Source organism: Emydura macquarii, unplaced genomic scaffold (assembly GCF_026122565.2).
Source record: "Emydura macquarii macquarii isolate MOO-44397 ecotype Brisbane River unplaced genomic scaffold, CSIRO-AGI_Emac_v2 contig_2768, whole genome shotgun sequence".
NCBI classification, from domain to species: Eukaryota; Metazoa; Chordata; order Testudines; family Chelidae; genus Emydura; species Emydura macquarii.
This window is the reverse complement of record NW_027132905.1, coordinates 30729186-30749968: the sequence shown is the minus strand read 5'-3', so window position 1 is coordinate 30749968 and position 20783 is coordinate 30729186. Positions and strand designations below refer to the sequence as shown.

Here is a 20783-nt window from a genome sequence, read left to right as displayed (position 1 = left end):
GAAAGCAGGTCTTGTCCTGTGAGCCTGCCCCGAGCAGGGGAGAAGTCCTTTCAAACATGTTCTGTCTCCTTCTGTTTGAAAGACGTGATGCACAGAGATCCTCCACAGGAGGGAAAAGGGAAGCAGAAACCTCTCTAGCTTCCAACACGCAGCGCCCTGGATCCCAGCCATTCCAGCTGCAGCCCAACAGGCAAACTCAGGAGTGACACACATACAGAGAGTTAGCGCAATTTTATTGCATTGACAAGACTTACAAATCACATGATGCAGCCACGGAGACTCTGGAGGAAGGGGCACAGCCTGGGTGCACAGCCACTACCAGTCCACGGGCACCAGGCTCTTCAGGACAGAGAAGGAAAGCTCTCCCCCAAAGTGCACACATACCCCACCACACCCTGTTCCTTCCTGAGAGCAGGGAGCAAAGCAGCTTTGTGCCAGAGCCTGCGACAGGAATCACAGCTGCAGAGTTTAAATAAAAACCAAGAAGCAAAGTGTCCAGAAATCAAAGCCCAAGGCTGAGAGACGGGAACTTGGCTGGAATGTCAGTACTTCGGTCTCTTCACTTCCACCCTGAAACCAGAAAGACATGAGGCCAGCCGTCAGCATGCCACTAGACAGACAATCCCTGGGGGTGTCTAACTTGAGGCTTCCCCTCAACCTGTTTCCTGATGGAGAATGAACATTACTTCTGGGGACTCCCATAAGGTGCACCTTCCTGAGTGAGCTCCCCTCCCCCAGGCTACAGCACCTTTTTCCAAGGCATGCATCCTGCCTGCCAAAGCTGGGCAGCACCACTGAAGAGACGCCTTGCGTCTTGCCTGGCTCTCAAAGGCAAATACAAGCCAGAGGAGTGGGGCTTGCAATGCAGGGAGCAGCAGTGTACTTAGGGGCACTCTGGCTGCCGTGAGCCCACATCAGAACCATGAGCCCAAACTGTCCCTCAGTTTAACCCTGGTGCAGACCTGAGCCTAAACACAGTGGCTCTTTGGAGCTCCACAGGGCTGTGTGAAGAGAGAAGGGACTTCAGGAGAGCCCTTTACGCCAGGCTGGCTCAGGCACTGGATAGAGCTGGCGTTCTCATATGATGATGCCATGGATGGCCTGGGGAGATAATCTCTCCTCTGCTTCTGATCCTGCTAGCTCAGCGCTCCTCAGATTTCTAGGCCTGCTCAGCATGCTTATGCTAAGGGCATTTAAGAACATATGTCACGGGGGGGTAGAGGAGACAGAGTCCAGCCCAGCAGAGTAACAACTGAAAGTTGGGGTCTTCTCCCAGGTCCTAGAGGATGTGTCCATGCCGGCAGCTTTCTTCTGAAGGCTGGATGGGCTGAGCACGCTGGGGAAGTTCTAGTGGATGGGGAATGAGCTGCAGGGCAGAACTGCATTGGAAAGTTTAGTGCTTCAATCCACAGATCCTAGTGTTGGGAGAGGCCTGGAGGACACCAAAATAAAATAGCCGGCTCCCTGGCTGGTAGTCTCACAGAGATTAAGACTGTTTGGGTCACAGCCTCAGCCCTTCCTCCACCCTTGGAGGTGGGCCAAACGTGGAGCTGCTGAAGCAGCAGGACGACGCTTGTCCAGCTGTCCCGTGTGGGGGACAAAGGCTGGCAGGCCCCAGTGCATGCACTGCAGGGCTCCCCCGCAACTAATTCATATGAATGAAGAGGAGATTCCACTCACCCGTCAGCCTCTAACTTCTTCCTTTTCTCAATGATCTGCAGAGAAAGCACAAAGATGATGTTAGTATATGAGAGTGTCACAAGCTGCCCAGAGATCCTGGGGCAGGAGGTCTCCCTACCCACGGTAAAAGGTGAAGGCTCCACAGGGGAGGGAGCTGATTTGCAGGTTCTTAGGCCTGGTAAGGGTGAGGCAGGAGCTAGGACTTTAGAACTGCAAGATCCACTCAGGGAGAATTCTATGCAACCAAACCAATTTGTACTTGAGACATTGTGGGAAGAAGGAGTGCATGGGGCCAGAGACATGAGGTCAGGTCCCCACCCCTGGACATCTGCCAACACCAGAGACAGCTCAACCGACCCCAGAGGAAGAGGATCCTCCCTCTGGGGCATTAACAGTTCAAGTTCTGGCCAAACAGCATCCCTCAGCAGAGAAACAGCTCTGCCTCCAAGGAGCACCCAGCCAAGGCCCCAGACACTCACCGCACTGATCTTCTTCCACTGCCGGTCCAACTCAGCCTTGTCATTGGTCTCCTTGAAACGGCGCGTTTTACGGCCCTCTGACATCTTGATTCCGTACTGGAAAGCCGCTCTGGGGAGAACAGAGGGGAGGTCAGGTGTGGACGACAGTGACCGTGCCCTCAGCTTGGACTAACTGGGCAGGTGGCCACAGACCAGCCAGATGGCCTGTATTATTGGGCCAGATTAGGGTCTCGGCTTCACTGGGCTGGATAGGAGTCTCCTAAGGGTTATTGCCAAGGGGGTGTCCTGCCCAAGGGACTCAGACAGCAGCGGTGCTCCCATCACCCACTCTGCTCCTCTCTCCCCACCCTGAGTACATTCCAGACTTACTTGGGCAGAGCCTCTTTGTTGTTCATGTACTCGCTGTACTCCTCCTGTGTGTCAAAGTCCCAGCGGCCCAGGGGCCCCTTCTTGTTACCCTGCAGCAGGAGAGAGAGGGGCTTAGCTACTCCTCAAAGGAGCTGGTTTATTCTCCCCACACAGACCACAGGCCTGGAGGAGAAGAACAGGCTTGGGGATCTTATTCCAAACCAAGTCAGGCGCAAGCAGGGAGCAGTCTGATCTCATCCCAGCTGGGACTCAGAATTCTGGGAGCTTATGGATACCATCTCTGAGAAGGTCATTGCTCCACATGGGAGATGCCCAGAACTAGAGAGAGCTGGTATGAGATGCCAGTCACTGTAGCCATGGGGTTTTCCTCAACCCTGCAAGGATCAGCTCCAGCCCTCACAAAGGGAGCAGAAAGGCAGATCTTTAGATGGATTCTCTGATTCATCTTTGCTTGCTGGCAGGCCCCTGCTCACCCGCCCCCTTTGGAACAGGAAGTCCTGAAGGCAGACAGGAAGGAAAGGCCTGGTTCTAATCTTGGCCAGTGAGCAAAGCTAAGAGGAGTGATGGGCCAGGGAGCCAGACAACTAGAATCTAACTAGAACCCCTCCCCCAGCCAATCATTTGAGCACCAGATGACAGGCAATTTTCATCCCCCTCACAGCAAACAGGTCAGAAAGATCCAGCCCCAGAGTGGAGAGCATCAGTATTTCCCTCTAGCTGAGAAACAAACACAAAGTTAGCTCGTGGAGCCAGGAGTCCATATCCAGACCCGCCCTGCACGGATTCTGCCCTCTAGCTGGGCTCTTATGAGCCTGTGTTTTTACACCTGCCTCATGAACTGGCTTTAAAAGCGTGCTGGGAATACCTGATCCATTTTGCTGTAGTCCACCTCTTCATCACTGTCCACAGCCATGTCATCCATTCTGAAAGGGGAGAGGGAGAGTCAGCTGGGGCAAAGGCTTAGACCCTGCAGCACACACAGTTCTGCCAAGTACTCGCTCTGTTCTGGCAGTGAAGGATTCTATGAACATCTGACTTTCACTCTAGCTGGGCAGCTGCAGCAGCTCCCTGGGCCAGATGACAGCACCTGTGGTAGGGTGCTCTCCAAGCAGGGCCAGGTAAGTGCCAGTCTGGGCTCCTCAGCTCTGACCAAGCCCCCAGCTGCCTGGGAAGCAGCTGTACAGCGATCCCCAGCCCCCAGCAAGCCCTTACGTCGCAGGGTAGCACTCGGCGTAGCTGTTCGACATTCCAAAGAAATCGCCCAGCTGCTTCTTGTCTTCGGGCTTCTTTAATGTGTCGCATGTTAAAGAAAATGCAGCAAGGAGACCTTGTCAGCTAGGAGCAGGAAGGAGCCATAAGAATGGGCTGGGCAGACAGCGCTGGTGTGGGGACTATGCAGGGCAAAACATGGACCAGGGGGCCGAGACGGTCAGCAGAGCCCCTTCTCTAGTAGGACACACCAGGTGTTGATTCATGGTTTGCACCCAACGTACCACAAGGGACACAGTGTTCAGATGGCTTTTCCAGCCCTCCTCTCCCAACAGCAAAGTGTGTGAGAGAGAGAGAACCCTGAGAGAGGTGCCGGTGGAGAAGAGCCCTCCCGCAGCACAGGGGAGATGCCCAGACAAACCAACAGGCTGCCAGCAAGAAAAGCCCGGAACCCCAGCACCAACCAAGTTGATGCGTGAGCATAAAGGATATGATTCTGCTCCTTCCCAGCCAGCTGCTCCAGCGAACTTCTCATTGATAGATTTAATCAGCTCCTTGGCTGAGCCTGGTCCTGTAGGCAAGAGAAAAGCCGTTAAGACTCCACTCTAACCAGGGCACCGAAGGGGTCCAGCTCCCTGCCTGCAGCACACAGGGCTGACAGAAGACCTCTTACATGAATGCATGTCATAAGCCCCCACAGTCATGATGATTAAAGCAGCTTCTCAACAGAGCATCTGGTAGCTAATGGAATAAAGCAGGTGACCCAAGAAGATCCTTCATCAAGCCATAGGAGGAGGAGACACAATGGCTAGGGACTAATGGGGAGACCCACAAAGGAGGAAATAAACCCAATCCAGAGGAAACAGCCTCTAGGGTCAGTCCAGATCAGGCTCACTGAGCCTCTGGGCTTCCTGCTGACTAGAGCCAGCAGGATGGGACCTCTGTTCAATCAGGAGCTACACAAAGGCCTATCTGGACAACCATGTCCCAGTGGGAATGAATTTCAGTGAATGAATGAATTTCACCCTAGGGTGTGCAGGGCTCTTTATCCCATTTCCAATCCCCCACAGCCAGATGGGCCTCCATTGTTTTATAGCAACATTACAGGCTTCAGGAGCTAAAGCAGAATCCTATAGGCCTGGACTGGCAGGGCCAGGAGCACTGTTCACCATGCAGCCAATAGGGTTAGAAGGTCCCTGCTCAGGGCTGGAATTCGGTTCCATCTGCCTCATGCCACTCATCAAACACGGTAACTCACCTTTGTCAATATCCAGGGGCTGTAAAGAAAAGGAAAGACAGTGTTACTATGGTGGGCCAGAAAACTGAAAATGACAGTGCTCGTGAGTCCCGAGTCTGAGGGCCCAATCCTTTCCCCACGCTGCACAAGAAATGTAGGACTGAGCCTTCAGTGTGTGGAAGGGTAAAAAGCTCCCTCCAGTCCTGCTTTTCAAGGCAACTGCAGTAGGAGGGAGTACGGAGGTGCCCAGTCTTCCCACCAAGCAACTGATCAGTGAGACTCTGCCCACATCATAGACCAATATGGAGACATCTAAGGATATGTCACACAGAAATGCAAAAAGTTCCAGGTGCAGCAGCAACACCCCTCTCCAACAAGCATGCCAATCCCACTGTCAGCTTGCAAGGCAGTGGGTGACCCAGCTATATTCCTGCCCTAACCCACAGCCCCCTCCAACACTGGGGCAATTCAAAGCTGCAGCAGCCGAGCAGAGTGAAGTCAGTCTGGATTTCCCACAGCTCACTGCAGGTCAGAATCTGCCCACACACTTTACCTGGGACTCAGAAAGAGCCTTGCTACTGACCTGGGGCTATTGCCCCTCCTACCCCATCCCCCAGAAATTCTCCATCACAGTGGAGACTGTGGACAAGGCACTGGATCTGTGCCTACTTGGCATGTGGGAAATGGAGAGCAGGATACCCAGGGCTCCCCCTTCTCCAGGGAGTCTGTATTCTCATCACAGCATGAGGAACCAGCAGAAGATGCAAGTGTTGCTACCTGATGACTCTCCTAGGCTGTCACGCTGTCTGAATAACGGGGGCCTTGAGGTGTATTCAGGAGCTCTGATTACTCCTTTCTACACCAGTCTCATGTTGGGGGTGTCATGCTGGGTAGATTGGGGGGGAGAGCATTTGTCATATTGGTTAACATCAGTGTGTCAAAATCATAATTCATGTGAGATATGCCATGTCAGGTACTGTTAGAAAGGTTACAATATGCTAAGTCAGATGATAATACTTATGTTCATGTGTAATATGTGAAATGAAAGTTATAGATATATTTGAGATATCTGTATTTCAAATTGTGCTGCCTGGGCAACACCCCAGATAGGATGGCGGCAGGACAATAGCCTGCTTAATGGCCCATCAAGACACTCACAGATGCAAAGGACCCAGGAAGAAACTAAAAGCATACCTGAAGAGTTACCGGGATTGGCCCATGTGACTTTGGACTCCATTTTAGTTCTTGTAACATTTCACAAGACAGCATGGCCCAGGCCAGAGAGTATATAAGGCCAAGCCACAGAAACCATTTTGTCTTTGTTCCTGTTCAGCTATAGACACATGTCTACCTTTGGATCAATTTGTTTTGCAATTGAACCGAAGGACTAAGACCCATCCAGGTACTGGATGTACACCAGAGGAACTGTACAAGCCTGCAAACTCCACAACTCCTCTAGAAACCTGATGTGTATAGATTTTTAATCATTTGTATGTATCTGATTACTTTAAGCCTTTAACATTTCTCTTATGGTTTATTTCTTTCCTTTTACAATAAACCTTTAGTTTTAATTACTAAAGGATTGTCTGGCAGCGTGGTATTTTAGGTAAGATCCAAACTTACACTGAACTGGTACTGTGGCTGACCCTTTGGGGTCAGAAGGAACCTTTTTAGTAAAGAGCATAGAGTTTAAATATCTTGTCTCTTTACTGGACCTAGTGGCTGACTGGGAGCCAGAGGCTGAAATGCAGTAAAGGGGGCTGTGTGCATCTGTGTACTGGCTTCTTGATAACCAGAATCAGAAGCACAGTTTGAAGCTGGTTGGGAAGCCTGACTTCAGTGTCACCCTCCAGATTGGGAGAATCTGCTCTCCTTTTACAGCCTGCCCTGATCTTGGCATCTTCAGGTGACTACCTTGGGCACGGGATGGGTCACATAGGCCATATTCTCGCTTTGGTACAGACAGGCGCAGTATGAATCTCCCCTGGCTCCGTGATAACCCCGTCCCATTTGGGGGTGGGAGGAAGCCAGAGGGGACCTTCTTTAACTCACTTCATCATCAGCTTTGGGTTTCTCGAAGTAGCTGTGTCTCTTCTTTTCCTCCTCCCGTTCTCGCTCTCTCTCTCGATCCCGTTCCCGCTCTCTCTCGCGCTCCCTCTCCCTGTCGCGATCTCGCTCCCTCTCCCTGTCGCGATCTCGCTCTCGGTACCTCTCTCGCTCCTTCTCCCGTGGCACCTTCGCCGCAGATGGCACATAGTCACCAATATCTTCAAAGATACTGCAGGTGAAACAGATGTTCCTGTTACCGCTGGTGTCACGGCAAAGGCCAACAGATCAGCTCCTCGGAGCCGGAGACTAACCAGGAGCAAGCAGAAGGAATTCAGAGAAGACTACAGCATCTGACAAGTCCCAGCCAGTTGCATCCCTGTGCTCATCTAGCACACATTTCTCCACCAAAAACAAGAGCTTTCTGCCCTGCGACTCCTGCTATCGGCACTGGCCTCCTCTGTGCCCAGGGAGGTAAAGACGCTGCAGCCATTTCTAGTTTCAACTAAAAACCTCTCCTCTCCCTTGTCTGGGCCTCATCATCTCTCACCCCCCAGCTTACAGGGAATGGGGGGGAGAGGGGGGATCTCCATGCTAAATTGTAAAGAAGTAATGAAACAAATGCAGCCTCCAGCCTGCCTGCAATTCCCCAAACCAACCCAGAAACTATCCCCCAAAGCACCAGGTAACTTCCTGATTCCCAAAACCCGTAGTGTGAGCAACCATGAGAAACCCCAACGGAGAGTCCCTCATCGTCGAGGGGGTTACTTACTTCATATCAGCCTCAGGGGGCTTCTTCTCATCCAGCTTTCCTGCAGGCAGAAGGCAGCAGTCAGTGAAGTCTGTCCACCTGTCTTGCTTTCTCTGAATCCCCTGCTCTGCCCAACCAACTTACAGAGGGGCTTGTGCAATCACTACAGAACCTCCCATACTAGCCTCCAGCAGGCCCCCAGGCCATATACACACCTCTTTGCAGGCAGAGCTGCCTCCAGACAGCTTTCTCTCTTCCCCTCCCATGTGGCTGGTGATGGGAAATAACTAGCTTCCCTTCAGCCCGAAAGGAACGAAACTGAGAAAGTCACAGTGCAATCCCCATTTAGAGCCTGCACTTTTAGACTAGCCAGTGATTCCCCACCATCATCACAAGAGAGCCTGCCTAAGGATCCAGCCCTGCCAGGGATCCCCTAGGGCCATTGAGAGTCACAGGAACACTGACCCCTAATTCTGTCCCCTAACACCAAGGGAACCTAGCCCAGCCACGATCTATCACTTCATTTCTAAGAACTCTGTCCTTCCCCCCAAATCGATCCCCGCATGGGCCACAGGAGCCCTAGCCCCGATTTCACACCCTCCTCCCTCTCAGGCCACAGAAACCCAGCCAGGAGACACAACTCCCTTTACTCCTTTGGAATTTCACCAAGGTCAAGCCCCAGTGTGTTGACCACAGCCCAGCCAGTAACTTTTCCGGCAACGCAGTTAGCTATGACATATAGAAGTTTCCTCCCCTTGGGGCTACCTTTGTCCTTCTTCTTTAGCTTCTTGTTGCGGGTCCCCTGCCTCAGGTAGGAGAGGATCTGAGTCAGCTTGCTGATGACAATGTCGTTTGTGGTCAGTGTGGTCTGTGCCTGGAAGAGAAAGCGCCAAGAGAAGGAATGATTCTCCTGAAGGAGGATCCCTGAGAGCTGCAGCCCCTATGTGAGGCAGGACTCTGAGCAGCCACGCTGCTGCTGAGTTAGAGCCAGTGCTGTCAGACAATGCAGTAGGGGGACCAAGAGCAGCCCTAGGCAGTTACCTCCATGGTGGGGCAGTCGGCTTTGCTTCGGATCAGAGTGGTTGGGATATCTGTGTCTGCGTACTCATCATCCAGATCCACTACATAGGCCATCCGCCCCGGTAGGTACAGCTCATTCCGCTCATATGCCTTAGTCTTGAACAGTATGCGGTAGATGTTCCGACCTGGGGAAGAGTGAGAAGCGTAAAACAGTGGCTCAGGAGAGGAGGAAACCCAAATACCCAGACACCTATTGATTGCAAGAGCTAAATTATTCCAGCTGAGAGGCTCCAGGACCTCACAAACAGCCTCTCTCCTGACAATGAGAACCAATCTGCCAGCCCCTCACCAATCCAGAGTCTTCCACAACTCCCCTGGATTGAAGGCAAGACCCTATCCAATTTGCTCTCTGCCAAACCCAGGGCATGACCCCTCAGCCAATCCACCAATCCCCTTCCTGTCTCTGCACACCCAGCACAGCACACCCAAAGAAAGTGACAACACGGCCACATTCATACCCAAACGAGTCTTGAATTCTATTTTATTTTCAGGATCTTCGTCTTTTCTGAAAAGAAAGCGGAAAGTGTTACACGAATGGCTGCATCCATTCCTGCTCCAACCCCTGGGGATGCAGCTGTACTGCGCTTAGAGGAGAGCTCAGCCTTCCAGCACTCACTTGGTTTCCTTCTGCGGTTTCTCCATCAGCTCCTCCTCTTCCTTCTCTTTGCTGGCAATCTCAGCACGTACCTGGTCAGAACAAGACAGAGAGGAAGGGAAAACGCTGTCAAAATGTTACTGCTGCCCCCCCGTAACCATAAGAGAGGCATTCAACCGTTCCCTGGGCTACAGTACCTTCAGTGAACCAGCCAGTGCTTTGCCCTACCCAGCCTCACACAGGGCAATTCTGACCAAGAAACAGGCTGAACGAGTGCAGAGTAGTGCTTGACAGAGCTATTTCCCTGTGTGCTCCACTCGCTAGACTGGAGCAAGGGATTGCGAGAGAGAACTCCTGGGTTCTAGGTCCAATTCAGCCACGGCATCATTATGTAGACTTGAGTGATTCACTTCACTACCTTGGGACTTGGTTTCCCCATGTAAACTTGGGATAATATTTATTTACTACACTGGAGGGGGTGAGAGGTCAATGGCTTAGCTCGTTGAGAACATTGCTGCTCAGAAGGAAAGCCCTATTGATGTATTATCATCTGCGCTCACCTTCTGCAGCAGTGCAAAATCCAGACCCTTCACCAAGTGAGTGTGCTCCATGTCACCACCCAAGAACTTGGACTCCTGGATCAGTTGTCGCCTCTTCTCAGCAGCTGACTTATCCCTGGGCAATGAGAATGGAGTACGTTACACAAGCTCCGCTGTGGGCTGGAGCTCCATGGACAATGCCTGGACACAGGCTCACTTACGCTTCTGCAGTGGGTCCCACTGCCCTGTAGTTGGCAGTCGTGCTAATCAGCTCCGTTTCCTCATAGTCTTTGTTTACTCCATCTCTTCTCTCCTTGGCTCGATCCCTGTATTTCTCAGCCAGCTCCCTCTCTCGTTCAATCTCTTGCTGACGCAGCTTCGCATAATAGCTGGGGGCAGAGAAAGGGAGGAGCGTTTGAGCTACTGGGTTGTTTATAAAATACTGACCAGGTGATATCACCAGCTTATTCCCATTCCCACAGCATTGCCCTGTGTGGGTCACTGCCTCCACTCCACCTCTGCTTAAATTCTCACCCATGCTTTTAGCTCCCCTGCCTCAGCTAGCACACATCTCTTCTCAGTGGTTCCCTAAAGTCCCAACTCTCCAGACTCCAGCATGTAGAAAATACTGCTGCCTTCCTTCAGCCATATAACCTCATCCTCAAACATCTTCAGTGTGGCTTCCCATTCCTTTGAAGATACTTGTTTTTAATGGACTTAATGGACTTGCTGCAGACTCTCTTAGACATTGTCTCTCTCTACTGCCCTTCTCACTCCTGTTCATCTAGCACTCTTTCCACAATCTCATCACTGTATATGCAATAGTTTTTTCCATGGTAGCAACTCCTGTTTAGGAAAATCTTCCTGTAATCCTCAGTTCCAACCAGTCCTATGTCTTCACATCTCAGTGGAAGACAAAACTTTTCTTCCTCAGGTATCACTCTTCATATTTTTACCTCTTCAGCATTTGGGGACACAGTTTGTATGGAAAATGGTAAACAACATAACGTTATTATAGCAAGATATTGCTGAGGAACAGAGTGGCTTTAAAAGTGAAGAACCCACTCTACTCACAGTCACACAGTGTAAATGCACCATAATAAGTTCAATACTTGACAAGAAATACCCCCATATTGTCCTAACTGACACCCACAGCGGGCAGCCATGTCAGATGCTGTCTCCTAACATTTTCCTAGGAGCTATCTAAGCAGTCTATCCTACTGCTCATCTAGTGCAATCACTTTGGTGTTTATGAAAATTGACGACCTCCCTATCAGAGTGCTTCTAACATCATTTGGGTCCTTTGCCATCAATGGAAAGCCCACTGATATTTCAGGCCACTTAGGATCCCTTTCTGCTTTCTAAAGGGCAGCAGCTGGCTGGCAGGTGAAGGTGGCTTCTGACACAGCACATTTCCCATTTACCTTTTCTTCTTCCTCCTGCGAGCAGCTGGATCTTCATCTTCGTTGTACTCCCGAGGCATCCTGGAGAGAACAGAAAAACAACAGTCATCACAGACACCAGGCATCCACAAAACAAGAAGAGGAGGGACTAGAGGTAGCAGTCACACAGGACCCTGGGCTTGAGACATCTAACACTTAGATGTCCAAAGCTAGGTATATTTAGAGCAGGATACTTAGATTTCTGCCTGATATGACACCTAACTCAGTTGTACCAAGAGGGAGGCAGAAGGAGAAAGTTAAAGGGCTCAATATGAGAACCAAAGACAAATTTGGATTCCCATGCAGATTTTAATAAATCCACTGCATCCACACTCTCATTCGTGGTGTTCTGATTTTACTGGTTTCCCCACCCCCACTGCATCTACAACACACAAAGCAAGTTAGTCAGTAATGGAGTACAGGGAAGAGAGAGTCAGACGTACAATAGCTGTTGAACTGTAAGTACATGTTCGGTCTAAGAGCAGTGAAAGATTAATGAAATCTACTTACTCATGATGGCGAGATTTGGAGGGTGGTGCGGATGTTGGCGCAGCCCGTGGAGTCATAAGAAGCTTTCGGAAGTCTTCATTGGTCAGCTTGGACCTAGGAGGAGGAAGAATCGTGTTTCACTGTAACAATGATAACGAGACCATCACACACTCCAGTGAGAGCAGGTTTGTCACTATTTTTCCCTGATTATTTTTTCTCTGAATGTACCTGACCAGATTGTGACACTGCAGTCTGCACTGGATTGCCCATATTCAATTTTGCAACATTCAGAATGGAAATAAAATGCATGTTTTTAAACCATGAAGATAATTTACTAATGAATGTAGAACATTCTCCAGCACTTGGGAGTCTTTAAATCAAGATTAGAGGTCTTTCTAAAAGATATGCTGTAGTTCAGCTACAAGTGACTGGGCCTGGACATACTGGAGAAATCTATTGTCAGATGATCATAATTCTGGGTAAGATGATGTCATGGAGGTCACGGAATTCATGACTTCCTGCGACCTCCGTGACATTTTCTGCTTCAGCTGGGGGGAAGGGGTGGGGCAAGAGCTATCAGCCGGCAGGGGGCCCAGCACCTCAGAAACAATATCCAAATCCTTTCCTCCCATAGCAAACCGTATTGTGCCTACTGCCTTTCTGTTTGAAGGAAACGGACAGCAAAAACTTTTCTACTCACTGATGGAAGGAGTGGGAATCGTCCACCTCATGGCCATCGGGGGCCAGAGGGTTGGAGAACGGCTCACCTTGGAGGAGGAAAAAGAGAATCAGTTAGAGCCTATCAATCTGTACACTGTGCTGCCAGGCCCAGACCTGCATCTTATTGGTACCAAACTGTAGAAGAGTCAAAATCAGATTTCAGTGAATAATGAAGAGAAAATTAGATTTCACCCCTCCCCAAATAAAATAAGCGTATGCCACATACGGGACAGCTTCTCCTTTCACAGAGCACATCAATACACAATTGGCATTTTTAGCCTAGCCAGCTACTGCACAAAAGTGTTCGATTATGACCCTCTGATCCTTATAACCTGGCATCAGTTTAAGAAGAGTCGGATTCCTAATGCTCTGGAATCACCCTCAATCACTCTGAGGTCGGAAGGCACTTTTTACAGGAATGTTATTTGTCATTTAAAGTCCTGTAGCTGTCTCAACAGATGAATGGTTACATTAGAGAATTCAGAACTACAACAGGAGCATCTCTCATGCTTCAGGAGGCTATTTAGCAGGGTTATCATCTCTCAGAAGGCAATGGAGAGTTCTGCTAAACAACAAAGCCCCAAACATGCAGTGAAGGAGTAAAATTCTTAGGTCATGCAGAAATATCCAGGTTATTGGCTTTTACCCAGAACCTAAAAAATCACCAAAACAAAGCCATACCTATATTGGAGAATCTGATCCTCCAGCTAGCCCCAATAGAAAATAAATGCAGGAGAAGCATTTGTCATTGTTGATTGTCTCCTTAATGCTAAGAGTATATCTACAATAATGCCGCTACAGCGGCACAGCTATAGTGCTGCAACTGTGCCACTGTAGGATAGATGTTCCTACATCGATGGAAAGTGTATCTCTGTTGATGTTACTCCAGCTCTCCGAGAGGGGATAGCTAGACTGATGGGATGAATCCTTCCATCGATCTAGCTGTGTCTATAGTAGGGGTTCGATGAACCAACTGTTGTGCTCGGGGTGCAAAATTTTTCACAGCCCTGAGCACTATAGATAGGTCGATCCAATTCTGAAGCATACCCCAGGCCTAAGTCGCTAATCCAGGGGAGAACCTCATCGCTGGAGCCCTGCGAGCCCCATGGGAAATGGGGAAGCCTGTTTCCCCACGGGTCAGTGCCTTCCCAGTGCAAACCCCGCTGGAGCGGCCAGGCGTTGATCTGACTAGCCACCAGCTTCAAGCCGCTGCCCGCCGGAGCAGACGAAACACGCACTGGATCTAGTGGCGCCAGTGAAGCGGATCAGGGCCAAATCCTGGAGCAGATTCTTACCTCCCCGCCCCCAGGTGCGCCGCGGGGTGCTGGGCTGACTCCCCGCACTGGGCGCTCACAGGCGGCTCTGGGTGACTTTCCTGCTGGGGCGAGAGCCCGGGGCCTGCCCTCCGGCCCGGTCACCGCTCCCCGGTCCCCTCCGAGGCTCCCGGTGCGCGCTCGCCCAGGGGCCGCGCTAGTTGGGGCGGGGAGGGAACCCTGCGCTCCGCAGACCGGTCGCTCCTATCCCCGCCCCGATACTCACTGTCTCGCTCCGGCATCTTCGCCGTACAGACACCAACGCCACACAACGATCGGAGTCGGACCCGTCCGCCTTTCCCACGATACCCCGCGCGCGACCTGCCCACGACCACAATGCACCGCGCAGGGAGCGGATGCGGAACGGAGCAGAAAACCCGCCCCCAGCCTGCGAGCTCAGCAGACTGCGAATTGGCTAAGGAGGTTCGAAGCGACCTGAGATTGGCTGCGGCCCGTGTCATGCTCTGGGCCTCCCCTACCTGCCGGCTGTGGGATTGGATGGGAGTGGGACAGGGGGTGGTGTACTGGGAAGATGGCGGCGGCCGCGGCTGTGCGGAGCATCGGGAGTGGTCTAGGACGGAGCCTCAAGGAGCTTCGGATCAACCTGTGTCAGCGCTCGCCGGGCAGCCAGGGCACCAGGTGCGGGGCACAGGCCGTGGGGACTGGGCCGGAGCACTTGGGAGCCTCTCCCCCTCCGAGTCCCTCCCCTCACGGGACACTGGCACTATTGAGTTACCGGCGTGATCATCATCCCTGCGCCGGCCCCAGCAAAGAGATGGTCCCTGCCCCGCAGATTTTACACTCTATAAACCAGGAGACACTGGGCAGGTCCAGACAGCCGGGGGTGCGCAAGGCAGCAGGGAGACAATAGGCAGCCGCCCCTCCAGAGAGACTTGTTTAGTCTGGACTCGGAGCCAAGTGTGAACAGTGGTTTATGGAGAGTCTCCGGCCCTCAGGGACCAAGCCTACATTTGTGTCGCCTTACGTTTCCCTGCATCCCTTCCCTGTGTAGGGCAGGAGGGTTTCCCAGCTGCCCGGTGGGGTGGGGGGGGGGGGCTCAAATGTAGGCTTAGCTCCGTTGTCCCCAACTCCCTGCACTTACCTGGCGTGCAGCGCCCGCCTCTTCTGCTGCAGCCCCACACTGGCTTGGATGGGGGTGGCCTTAGCTCCCCAGCCTGGGAAGGGGGGCTGGGCCAGGCCAGCCCTTCATGATGTGCTTGGGGGGAGGCACTGAGGGGTGCCCCCTCTGAGTCGCCTCACCCGCTGCCCCCCACCTGTTGTGAAGGGCTGGCCCAGCACACGCACACCCCACACTTACCTGCCGCTCCAGCGCAGTGCCAACTCAGACAGGGGTGGCCTTAACCCCCTACCACCACCACCCGCAGCCTGGGTGGGCACCGGGTCGGCCCTTCACTACGGATGGAGGGTGAGGAGTGCAGGATGCTGAGGGGCGGCTGCTCTCACTTTCAGGCTGGGGCATGAGGTCACCCGATCTGAGCTGGCGCTGCGGGTGAATGCGCTCTGGGCCAACCCTTCACAGAGGGTGGGGGGGACAGGAAGCTCTGCGCTGCTCGGAGCCTCCTGCACCTCCCACCCCCTGCGTGTCGTGAAGGGCCAACCCAGCACTCCCCTGCAGGCCAGTGCCCAGGGGCCTGCCTCCCCCATCCCCCTTCGGTACGCCACTGCGTGTGAACCAGCAGCACTATCAAGTCAAACGTTCCAGAGGGGTAGCCGTGTTAGTCTGTATACAGCAAAAACAAAGAGTCCTGTAGCACTTTAAAGACTAACAAATTTAATTTTTACAGGAATAAGCTTTCATGGGCTGTAACCCACTTCATTAGATGTAAGGAATAGAAATCACATGGGAGGTATATATATATACATATCCAAGGGTAAGGAACAACAATGAGGAAGATAGATATGAGCAAAGTCCATTCAGTTAGAGTAGTTGAGGCCTATTCACAACCATTGATTAGGAGGTGAGAATGTGTGAACTGTGACAATTACTTCTTGTAATGAGATAACCATTCCAAGCCCCTATTTAGACCCAGTTTGATTGTGTCAAGTTTGCAGATGATTTCTAGCTCTGCAATTTATCTTTGAAGTCTGTTTTTGAAATTTTTTGTAGACATTTGGCAACTTTCAAGTCAGTTACAGAGTGTCCTGGGAGATTGAAGTGTTCTCAAGTCATTACTCTGTGTAATTTACGATCTTTTTTCTGTGGCTAGTGCTAAAGACTGCAGAGTGAGATGCAGGCACCCCAAAGCAGGCGATTATGGAATCTGCCCAAGCAGCAGTTTCCTCCTCAGAGGGCCTGGGTGGTGAGTTGCGGTATAGTAGTGTGATGATGACAGCACAGTTGGGTTCTTTCATTAGACTTGTACAGTCTAATTGTTCAGCTTTCCCAAGGGCTGGCTGAGTGAGCCAGAATGGACTTCGTATCTCACATAAACTAATAGTGATTACTTGATACTGCAGAGCATCGCTTGATTAGATTTTAGTGGACAGATGCTTCAGGCAGGCTGCATTTTGGACACCATCCCTATGGACTCTGGGGGTGATGCATCTGTAAATCGGGGTTGGGAGGTTGAGTTGACACTCCTTAGACCCCAGACTTATTGACTCCTGTGTATATTGCAAGGCCTATTTTGCTGGGCTTATCCTTAGGGTAGGGATTGTGTCTAGGGAGTTGTTTATTGATTAACTGACACTAACTCAGCTAATGGTATGTGCATTGAGAGTAACTAGATTATTTTTCTGTTGTTGTTAATGTGCTTAAAGCTTGTAAACCTCCAGGATTCCTACAAACTGCAATAATAATGACATGCTCACTTAGAACAGGGGGGCTATGTCAGGGAGATGGGGTTGGTGTGAATGTAGGTGAGAGGCCTGTCTAGGTGCCCTTAGTGGACACCATGTTCTGTAGGCTTCTCTGATAATAATATGGGGTCAGTGGTTAAAAGATGCTCCTGGACAGCATTGACTGATGTGTGGGTAAACAGTTAAATCTCAGTAAAAGACAGTGTTGTTTTGAGTCTCTTCTTTCCTCCGCAAGAGGATGGTACATACAAATAGCTCTTTCTCTTCCCTGCTTGAGTTCCTCTGTATATGGCAATGGAATTCTCCATCCACTGCTGTGACAGTTCACTCAAGCTGAGGTCAGGAAGCAATACTGTTTGTGCCTTGATTGAAGCATAAAATAGAATGGAGATCTTGTGTAACAGCACCATTATTGTTGAAAAGTTCCAGAGGGGTAGCCGTGTTAATCTGTATACAGCAAAAACAACGAGAGTTCGGTAGCACTTTAAAGACTAATAAATTTAATTTCTGCAGGCATAAGCTTTCATGGGCTGTAACCCACGTCATCAGATGTAAGAAATAGAAATCACATAGGCATATACATATCCAAGGGAAGTAACAATAATGGGGGAGGTGAATGAAAGCAAAGTCCACTCAGGTAGAGTACTTGAGGTCTATTCACAGCCATTGATTAGGAGGTGAGAATGTGTGATCAAAGGCAATTACTTCTTGTAATGAGATAACCATTCCAAGTCCCAATTCAGACTCAGTTTGATTGTGTTAAGTTTGTAGATGATTTCAAGCTCAGCAGTTTCTCTTTGAAGTCTGTTTTTGAAGTTTTTTTTGTAGGACTATAGCAACTTTCAAGTCGGTGACAGAGTGTCCTGGGAGATTGAAGTGTTCTCTGACTGGTTTATGGATGTTATTTTTTATGTCTGATTTGTGTCCATTTATTCTTTTGCATAGTGACAGTCCAGTTATTATTTTTTGACATGTCCTGTTTCTCCGTAATGCTTGTCCTATACTTCATATAACCTTGGTGAGGTCCACAGGCCCACAAAGCTGGGGTGCAGATTGCTGTACAGACAAGAGGTTCATTATTGTGCCCTTCCATAGAGTCTGGTTATCTCTGCTGCATGATTCCAAAGGCTATGGATGATTTGACAGGGCAAGGTGCATACAAGACTAAAGAGACCCCAGTAGAAAAAACTACCTATTTTCTTTAGTTTCACAGATTTGTCCTTGGAAGTAACATTGGGCTTTAATTAGCATTGTTTGTTACAGAGACTTCATTGAACAGCACTACGTGACTCTGAAAAAGGCAAACCCAGACTTCCCCATACTGATCCGGGAATGCTCTGATGTGCAGCCTAAGCTGTGGGCTCGATATGGTGAGTTGGGAAGGAGCCCTAGTCAATGTCGTCAGCTCTGATTTTGACATTGTCTCTTGCTTAGTATAGTATCTTCAGAGAAACCTCCCCACGGTGGATGTGGTACTAAGACGCTGGCGTCTGTATCCAATTAGAAAATTAGCAATAAATTGCTCACAATCCAGGAAAGAGCAGTGCAAATTACACATCAAGGAGGAGTTTCCATATGTGGTGAGATGAGGTTAGGTCCTGCTTGGTTTGGGAAAGGGGAAAGCAAAGAGACACTGTACAAAATAAAGGCAAAAAATGGACTAATGGATGTCTGATACATTAACTTGTTAGAAAGTTCAGAAACCAGGGTACCTGCAGCAGTGCTCTGCCCTCAGTTCAGCTGCTTAAACAGTGATTCTGAATGCTGTGTGTGTATAGGCGCGCAATGGAGCTGAGTGCATTTTGTAATGTGAATCTTTAAAGGGATAGTCAATTTGAAAATCACAAGTCCACCTAAAAACTTTCTACCTACTGCTGTTACCCCATCTAAAATTCCTTGCAACAAAGCTGGGCAGTTTTGGCTAGGGTTTGGTTTTTTCAGTTTTACTTGTGTTTATGTAATTCGTTTAATTGTTTCCCTCTATAGTAGTTATCCCCAGCTGGACAGACCATTATAAACATCAAGAGAACGGGAAAAACTTCCCCTCTTCTTAAAGGAATATTTTTAAAAAGCATTCAGGACATACTGTCTAAACAGGGCTCTATCAGAAAGGAAGTTTAAAAAAAGTAAATAAAAAAAAGTTGTTTGTGTGACCCTGTCTCATGCAGATGTCTCTGTGAAACCTAAAATGTAATGGTAGTCCGTGAAATGAACTGATCTTTTTCCTTTAAAAGAAGCATGTTTAAATTAGTAAAATATGCTGCATATGCACAATAGACAGACTTCTCCCAATGTAGCTAAACTGGAAGAGTGCTATGTTGCTTTAACTGTGTAGTATTGTTACACAGACAAACATGCTTGCCTCCAGGCTAAAAACAGCAGTGTAGACATTCCAACTCAGGCTGGAACCTGAGTCCTAACACCCAGCGAAGGGGAGAGAGTCTGAGCCCGGTCTCCAGCCTGAGTGAGAACTTCCTCACTGCTATTTTTAGCTCTGTAGCGCAAGCCCGAATCAGTTCTGAGTGTCAGAGCCTGGCCCTGCTAGAGTTTTGGTTTTTGCTCTGTAGACATATAGAGCCACAAAGAGTACAACAGTGCTATGTCGTAGTTGCAAAAAGCTGGTGCCAGCGACTCTCACAACTAAAGCTCTTGAACCAGAGTGGAAATCTTATGTGGTGCAAAACGTTTATAGCACTTTCAATCTTAAACTGATTCATTGAGGATTAGCCACGTACTCTGGTTGAAGTTTTAAAAAATAAGCTCTTTGAATTTTTTTTCTTAGTGGTGGAATCAGAAGCATAGAGAAGGCCAGTTAATTACACAGACTTAATCTCCTAACACCATGAGAACAGGAGGATTCGGAAGGCTACCAAAGGAAATGCTGCTTTTCTGATTTGTGATAGATAGTTATGGAGGCAAAAAGCTCCATGAGAACTGAGACGGAGAGCTGCAATGCCAAGTGGCAGTCAGGCCAGTAACAAATCTTTTCAGACAGCTCTTCCCCAAGAATTAGTCAGGACTCTGAGATGAACAGGCTGCAGCTAAAAATGAAAGTAACAAGTCTGCTCTGCCTTCAACGTAAGTGTCCCTTACAGGTTGGGGTAATAGGCTGTCTGTTCCTTGGTCCTGAGGGCTAGCCAGTGAGACCAGCCTGTCTGAATAGCTGTTTGTGGGAGTGGGGCTGCCTTCTGAGGAAAATAGGCTAAACATGTAGAGTACAGATGAGCAAAAACTAGAGGGGACGGAAATAATCTGGAAATATTCTGAAGAATGTGAACACCAAGGAGGAAGAAGAGGATTATAACTAAGCAATAGAGAGGGGAAAACTTAAACGGAGTCAGGGAAAGGGTCCTTACAGGGATAATCCAAGAGTAAGAGTGGAAGCCCCATGCTATAGAACACTCGGGTTGGGAATTTGACCAATCCAAAAATAACTAGTCAAATATTTAAAGCACTAATTTATTAGAACAGTAACAAACAAGTAAGACTTTAGGGTCTGCAATAGGTTTTGCCTTAAATACTTAAGCCTAATTACATAAACCCAATGTACTTCACTGAGTTATTTTAACTCCGATAAATGCAAAACACAACAAAATGAAGTTGTAAAAAATATAGCTCCATCATGCAATCAGAAAGGTCAGCCCCCACCTAAACGGGTATTCTTGTTGGAATATTTGACTACAAATAATAGGCAGTCATTTGACCAACTTGTCAAGCCTTCACTAGGAAATAAATCGGGCACTGCCTGACCTTAGGGAAAAGGACAAGGTGGTCTCTTCATCTAATTCTCTCTCTCTCCCCCTAGAGTTCGGCAGAGAGACTTGCGTGCCACTGAATAATCTCAATGTGGACCAAGTGGCTAAGGCCCTGGAGAATGTAGTTCACAGCAAAGCATGAAGACCAAGAGAATTAAACCTGCAAGTGCTGCAGACTTTGCCTGAATGGGTTTAATGTAGAATCTGGATATCTGTAATCATAACTTATTAATTGCATATAAAAGCATGTGTCTGACAC

At 49.5% G+C, this 20783-nt stretch overlaps 2 protein-coding genes across 2 annotated transcripts; one reads left to right on the top strand and one right to left on the bottom strand.

The window, feature by feature from the left end:
* Positions 1–216: 216 nt before the first annotated feature.
* On the bottom strand, positions 217–14298 carry IK (IK cytokine). The gene is made up of 20 exons (XM_067566894.1): positions 14176–14298; positions 12617–12683; positions 11938–12030; positions 11410–11469; positions 10207–10374; positions 10007–10121; positions 9468–9538; positions 9310–9356; positions 8813–8976; positions 8537–8645; positions 7793–7832; positions 7027–7252; positions 4996–5014; positions 4231–4308; positions 3741–3822; positions 3394–3451; positions 2529–2617; positions 2160–2268; positions 1681–1715; positions 217–570 (listed from the first exon to the last, which is right to left on the bottom strand). Exons 1-20 carry the CDS (start codon positions 14189–14191, stop codon positions 543–545), a joined length of 1674 nt encoding a protein of 557 aa, XP_067422995.1. The 5' UTR covers positions 14192–14298; the 3' UTR covers positions 217–542.
* A 124-nt stretch (positions 14299–14422) lies between these two features.
* NDUFA2 (NADH:ubiquinone oxidoreductase subunit A2) lies at positions 14423–20782 on the top strand. The gene is made up of 3 exons (XM_067566893.1): positions 14423–14588; positions 18033–18139; positions 20575–20782. The coding sequence occupies exons 1-3, from the start codon at positions 14482–14484 to the stop codon at positions 20664–20666; spliced, it is 306 nt and encodes a 101-aa protein (XP_067422994.1). The 5' UTR covers positions 14423–14481; the 3' UTR covers positions 20667–20782.
* Position 20783: the final 1 nt, after the last annotated feature.

Coding starts and splice junctions, on each gene's coding strand:
- IK (XM_067566894.1), bottom strand. Junction 3,823..4,230: donor TGGCTGGGAAGGAGCAGAAT/CATATCCTTTAT, acceptor TAACATGCGACA/CATTAAAGAAGCCCGAAGAC. Junction 1,716..2,159: donor AGTGGAAGAAGATCAGTGCG/GTGAGTGTCTGG, acceptor CTTTCTCTGCAG/ATCATTGAGAAAAGGAAGAA.
- NDUFA2 (XM_067566893.1), top strand. CDS start 14,482: ATGGCGGCGGCCGCGGCTGTGCGGAGCATCGGGAGTGGTCTAGGACGG. Junction 14,589..18,032: donor CCGGGCAGCCAGGGCACCAG/GTGCGGGGCACA, acceptor TGTTTGTTACAG/AGACTTCATTGAACAGCACT. Junction 18,140..20,574: donor TAAGCTGTGGGCTCGATATG/GTGAGTTGGGAA, acceptor CTCTCCCCCTAG/AGTTCGGCAGAGAGACTTGC.